The sequence below is a fragment of the Palaemon carinicauda genome, chromosome 13 (genome assembly GCF_036898095.1).
Source record: "Palaemon carinicauda isolate YSFRI2023 chromosome 13, ASM3689809v2, whole genome shotgun sequence".
NCBI lineage: Eukaryota > Metazoa > Arthropoda > Malacostraca > Decapoda > Palaemonidae > Palaemon > Palaemon carinicauda.
Genome location: NC_090737.1, coordinates 136426936 through 136433434, shown reverse-complemented (window position 1 = coordinate 136433434; position 6499 = coordinate 136426936). Strand labels below are relative to the sequence as shown.

The 6499-nt window shown below is 42.6% G+C and overlaps 1 protein-coding gene across 1 annotated transcript in view; it reads left to right on the top strand.

Annotated features, from left to right (window-relative positions):
• The window catches only part of LOC137651833 (tetra-peptide repeat homeobox protein 1-like), a 19399-nt gene extending 14837 nt beyond the window's left edge, over window positions 1-4562 (top strand). Inside the window, exon 4 of the mRNA XM_068385054.1 lies at window positions 4268-4562. Within this exon, the coding sequence (XP_068241155.1) occupies window positions 4268-4562 (295 nt within the window). The remainder of the gene's footprint in view (window positions 1-4267) is intronic.
• The last annotated feature ends 1937 nt before the right edge of the window (window positions 4563-6499 follow it).

Sequence of the window (6499 nt, the reverse complement as noted above, 5' to 3'; positions counted from 1 at the left end):
GAGAGAGATTAACACCATCTGAGATAGTTATCCAAGCTAATCTCATTTGTGTGTGTGCGTTTGTGTATGTGTGAGAGAGAGAGAGAGAGAGAGAGAGAGAGAGAGAGAGAGAGAGAGAGAGAGACCCACCGGTGCGGCATGACTCAACACCGTCATCAAGAGTCTGAGCAAGTCTGCTCTTGGTCAAGACTTCAAAAAGTGGTAGTTGGTTGGCCCTCGGGTACACCAGGTATTTAACCCCCCTGGAACAAGTAAAGCATACAAATACAAACAAGTATAAGAAGTGAAGGTGATGGAGGGAGGGAGGAGGAGGAGGAGGAGGAGGAGGAGGATTTCTGAGAAGCAACGCCTTATACGGAATGTAGATATGATGGTCAAGGAAAGAGGTGAGCGTGTCATTCAAAGCACTGAAGCTGCCGGTCCAAGATATTAGGGAACGAGTATAAGAGCAGATGATTTAAAGGAATGAGGAGGAGGAGGAGGAGGAGGAAGAGGAGGAGTAGGAGGAGGTACAGAAACTGGAGCTCGTCCTCGAAGCTATTCATTTGAAAGTGTACTGATGCTGCTGCGACGGAGGTGGTCTTCTGGACCCTTTTGAAATCTGTATTAGGAACAAGGCGATTACCTCCGATGTTACTGCTGACGCCACAAGGTCCTCTCAAAGAGAGAGAGAGAGAGAGAGAGAGAGAGAGAGAGAGGAGAGAGAGAGAGAGAGAGAGAGGAGAGAGAGAGGTTAGGCCAGGTCATTCCATATGTGAGGTACGCAAAAAGGGGAGATGAATTTCAAAATCACAAAGGAAGACAAATGGGGTGGTATGTATGGTAATGAGAGAGAAGTGAAAGGAAGACATTCACCACAGAGAAATAAAGAATGCCAACATTCAAAACACAGATACACATGGGTGGTCAGGATGAAGTAATTGAACACAAGAGATCACATGTTACCTCATCAAAATAAAATTTATCCAAAGTTCTTTTGTTTAGCAAAGGTATATTGCAATTATCAAAGAGTTACATGTCTGTGAAAGTGTACAGAGTTCGTTGATAAAAAGAGCCATATTTATTTCATCATCAAATTATTGTTAAAAACACTTAATCTGCCAGGGGATTGCCTAACTGGGGTTCAAGTCCCGCTCAAACTCGTTAGTTCCTTTGTCGTCTGCAACCTCACCATCCTTGTGAGGTAAGGTTGAGGTGTATTGAGGAGCCTATAAGTCTACCTCCTAAATCAGCAGCCATTGCCTGGCCATCCCTAATCCTAGCTTGGGTGGAGAGGGGGCTTGGTCGCAGAAAACTCCATATTTCCTTTAAGGTACTTAAAATCAGAATTATATACATTTTCCTAATAAAGAAAAAAGGATGAAACTGTAACAGTATAAACCTACGAATATCACATATAACAGGAAACAAAACAATGAACAAAGCTACCTCGAGCATGTGCGAGTTAGCTGCTAATTTATAACAGAGAGGCCAAAGAAATGCAACTAATCTTTATCAAATAGACAACGAAATTATATACAAGTACTTGCGAGCAAGAAAGTCATAAAAATTTAAACAAACGAATACATGTAAAGGCAAGCACAAACCGGTTCTGTTATCAGTGTGGGGGGAGGAGAGCAAGTGTGTGATATATATATATATATATATATATATATATATATATATATATATATATATATATATATATATATATTGAAACGCCTCTCTGTGATACATGAAATACACTCCCATGTTGGTGAGGTAATGAATAAAAATGTCTTCATTATAACGTAATAGCTAACGAAGTATTCATTGATGGGATTAACAAGCTAAACCAAAGATATGAATAGGGAAATTTCGTGTGTGTGTGTGTGTGTGTATATATATATATATATATATATATATATATATATATATATATATATATATATATATATATATATATATATCGTTACAATGTACGAGTATGAAACGGGTGTGGTACAAGCAAAAGATACTATAGTCCATTTCTTTTAGCGAGGTGTATTTGCACAGACTCGCAGCGGTACCCTTTTAGCTCGGAAAAGTATCCTGATCGCTGATTGGTTGGACAAGATCATTCTAACCAATCAGCGATCAGGAAACTTTTCCGAGCTAAAAAGGCACCGTTGCGAGACGGTGCAAATATGCCTCGCTAAAAGAAATGGACTATAGAAGACGAATACTCATACACTTCCAGTACAAGCTAAATAAGCTGGAAGATGAATACTCATCTCGCCAATAAAATCAATTCCAACTGTCTCAGAGCATTAATCTAACCCGGCTCAACCAGGGCTCAACCAGCGGGCGTTAAAGCTAATGGGGGTTTAAGCATCCGGGATATTCATCGGCTCAATTATAACATCAGAGGAGAGTCAACAGACACTGGTAAACATGAATCGTTCTTGAAGCCTTCTTGATGGCGATAATGAATATGAACCATAAGGGCGGTGAATAAAGCATGGCGGGGGTAAACAACACACAGAGGGGATAAACAAAGCATGGATTCTTTTTTTCTCCTGAGGAGAGAGAGAGAGAGAGAGAGAGAGAGAGAGAGAGAGAGAGCTTTGACTTGATAATGTCTTACTCGTCTTGATTCATGACATGTAGGAGAGAGAGAGAGAGAGAGAGAGAGAGAGAGAGAGAGAGAGAGAGAGACTTTGGCTAGAAAATATGAGGCTAATTTGTCTTAGTACATGACTTGTAGGAGGATTATTTTGCTTGAAATACGATGAGAGAGAGAGAGAGAGAGAGAGAGAGAGAGAGAGAGAGAGAGAGAGAGAGAGAGAGAGAGCTTTGGCTTTAAAATGTCTTACGCGTCTTAATTCACGATTTGTAGCCGGGTTATTCTGCTTAAAATACGATGAGAGAGAGAGAGAGAGAGAGAGAGAGAGAGAGAGAGAGAGAGCTTTGGCTTGAAAGTATGTCTTACTCGTTTTAATTCATGATTTGTAGGCTGGTAATTCTGCTTGAGAGAGAGAGAGAGAGAGAGAGAGAGAGAGAGAGAGAGAGAGAGAGAGAGAGAGAGAGAGAGAGAGAGAGAGAGGAAGAAGAAGAAGAAGAAGAAGAACAACAACAACAACAACAACAATAACAACAACAACAACAAGAACAACAACGGTGGTAGTATATGATTACCTTTATTTCCTTCAATTATCAACTTATCACTAGAATATGATGTTTTGCACCACACGCTCTTTTCACCTTTACACACTCGAATTTCGAAAGTCCTCCAACAGCAAGTGACTTTTAAACTGTGAAATCTCAACGCTTACAAGTCACTCACAACCGATGATGCCCTCTCCTCCATACCCCAAAAACCCTTGACCCTCTCTAAATAGCTAATTGAGACGTCAGTGGAGGAGGGTGTGCCAGCTAAAGTTTTTACGAAAACACACGCGCAAACATTACTTTGGAGTCGTCCGCTAATCTTGAAAAAAGAATGATTTTTGTTTTGCCTCCGCAATGACTAGGGATGCCGGCATAAACACCCGTGTAATGGCAAACAGACGCCGTCTTGAAGCAACTCCCTTTCATTAGCCAAATACTAACAACCTCCTCTGGTAGGGACATGAATGACAAATGTATGTAAATCCATACAGTCGGTTTCGCTGCTTAGATGTAAGAGGGGAAAATTGCATATTCTGTGCGCTAATAGGGACATTCGAGGCGGCTTTTGAAAACACTCGCAGACAAGCTTATTCAGTCAGGGCAAATCGCCTCGACTTGAGTAGAAAATTTGAAAAGATGAGGTTTCCAAACTGATAAAAACAATAAAAGTAAGTGAAAAAACAAAGGGTTTGCCACTAAATAAATTTAAAAAAATGGATTTCCATATAAACAAAAACGAAAAAAGAGAGGTTTACAGAGAAGTAATGGATCAATGAACTATAGAGAGAAGTAATATGTGAATGAACTATTGCGAAAGGTAATATATGAATAATCTATAGATAAAAGTAATATATGAATAAACTATAGAGAAAAGTTATATATGAATAAAATATAGAGAAAAGCAATATATGAATAATCTATAGATAAAAGTAATATATAAATAAACTATAGAGAAAAGTAATATATGAATAAACTATTGAGAAAAGTAACCCCGATGGAAGAACACCCAAAGATCCACCACTCCTATGTTCTGCTTTTTTTTCTGCCTCACTCCCTTTTCCAAATGCGTTGCCCAAATTTGGTAGAGTATCCCCCCTTCAACCTTTCCTGACATCCCTTTCTACTAGTTTCTGTACCCCTTTCCCAACACCCCATATAGGTCCGTGTGCCCGCCCACCTCAGCAACCCCAACCCCTTCTCCAATGGGACAAGCCCTGGAACGCCTCAGCCCAAACTCCTACATATCTCCAACCCCGGTACCAGTTCCTCCAACACCACTATCCTGGTACCACCTCCCCCAACACTACCATCTCCAACACCACCACCCTGATACCACCTCCAATACCAACAACCTGATACCATCCCCCCAACACTACCCTGGTACCACCTTCCCCAACACCACTACCCTGGTACCACCTCCCCCAACACTACCATCTCCAACACCACCACCCTGATACCACCTCCAATACCAACAACCTGATACCATCCCCCCCCAACACTACCCTGGTACCACCTTCCCCAACACCACTACCCTGGTACCACCTCCCCCAACACTACCATCTCCAACACCACCACCCTGATACCACCTCCAATACCAACAACCTGATACCATCCCCCCCCAACACTACCCTGGTACCACCTTCCCCAACACCACTACCCTGGTACCACCTCCCCCAACACTACCATCTCCAACACCACCACCCTGATACCACCTCCAATACCAACAACCTGATACCATCCCCCCCAACACTACCCTGGTACCACCTTCCCCAACACCACTACCCTGGTACCACCTCCCCCAACACTACCATCTCCAACACCACCACCCTGATACCACCTCCAATACCAACAACCTGATACCATCCCCCCCAACACTACCCTGGTACCACCTTCCCCAACACCACTACCCTGGTACCACCTCCCCCAACACTACCATCTCCAACACCACCACCCTGATACCACCTCCAATACCAACAACCTGATACCATCCCCCCAACACTACCCTGGTACCACCTTCCCCAACACCACTACCCTGGTACCACCTCCCCCAACACTACCATCTCCAACACCACCACCCTGATACCACCTCCAATACCAACAACCTGATACCATCCCCCCCAACACTACCCTGGTACCACCTTCCCCAACACCACTACCCTGGTACCACCTCCCCCAACATTACCATCTCCAACACCACTACCCCCAACACTACCACCTCCAACATCAACACCCTGGTACTACCCCCTCCCACAACACTACCACCTCCGACACTACTACCCTGATACCACTTCCCTCAACACCACCACCCCGGTACCACCTCCCCAAAACATTACCATCTCCAACACCACCACCCTGATACCACTTCCCTCAACACCACCACCCCGGTACCACCTCCCCCCAAACAATAACACCCCAGGGTATGAACCCCCCCCCCCCCCCCCCCGCAACACCACTACAACGGGCCCAACAACCTCGAACCCCGCAACCCCTTTTTGGGCCACGCAGCCGAGAGATGAGACGAGCGATTAGGGCGTCGTTGGAGGTGTGAAAATACCTGCCACCCAAGAGCACCCTGTCTGCCCCGACTCCAAACGGCCGGTGGCCACAACCTCACATAAATATTAAGCAGGGGTTCCCTCGACAAACATATTTACAAAAATGACTTACTCAGCCAGTCTCCTGCTGGGGATGGACGTCGATGTATCATAATCTATTGAGCTTTGACAAGAATTTCGAAAATACGTTTTTCTCTTTCAATTTCCAAATACTTCGTCAATTGACAACAATTTCGATAACGTTTTACTTCAATTGAGAATAATTTCAATACACGTTTTTCTCTCTCATTCAATTTACAATTACTTCGTTAATTGATAAAAAATTTCGAAAATACGTTTTTCTCTCTTTCCATTTTAACATCGTCAATTGATAAACATCTCAAAAAGACATTTTCTCTCTTTCAATTCCAACATCGACAATTGACAGAAATTTCAAAGATTTTTTTCTCTTTCAATCTCAACAAAACTTTCGAAAACACGTTTTCTCTCCTCTAATTTCCACATACTTCGGCTATTTACAAAAATTTCGAAAACACGTTTTCTCTCTCTCCCTTCCAATTTCCACATGCTTCGTCAACTGACAGATTTATCGAGTGTTAGTTTCTTACGTCTAAAAATGCTTTTTAGAAAAGGAATTATGTCTATTAGAGAAATCTATTTCACTCAGATGCCTAATTATATATTTGATTAAAGAAACCAATATACATTGTTTCTTTTCGAACTTTAACTACATAGGCATGCGTAGCAAAGTCTAAATATGTATTTACACCTTAGTACATAGGTATACAACGGCAGAATAATATTCCCACCCTTATCTACGAGTTATTGTGTCCGTT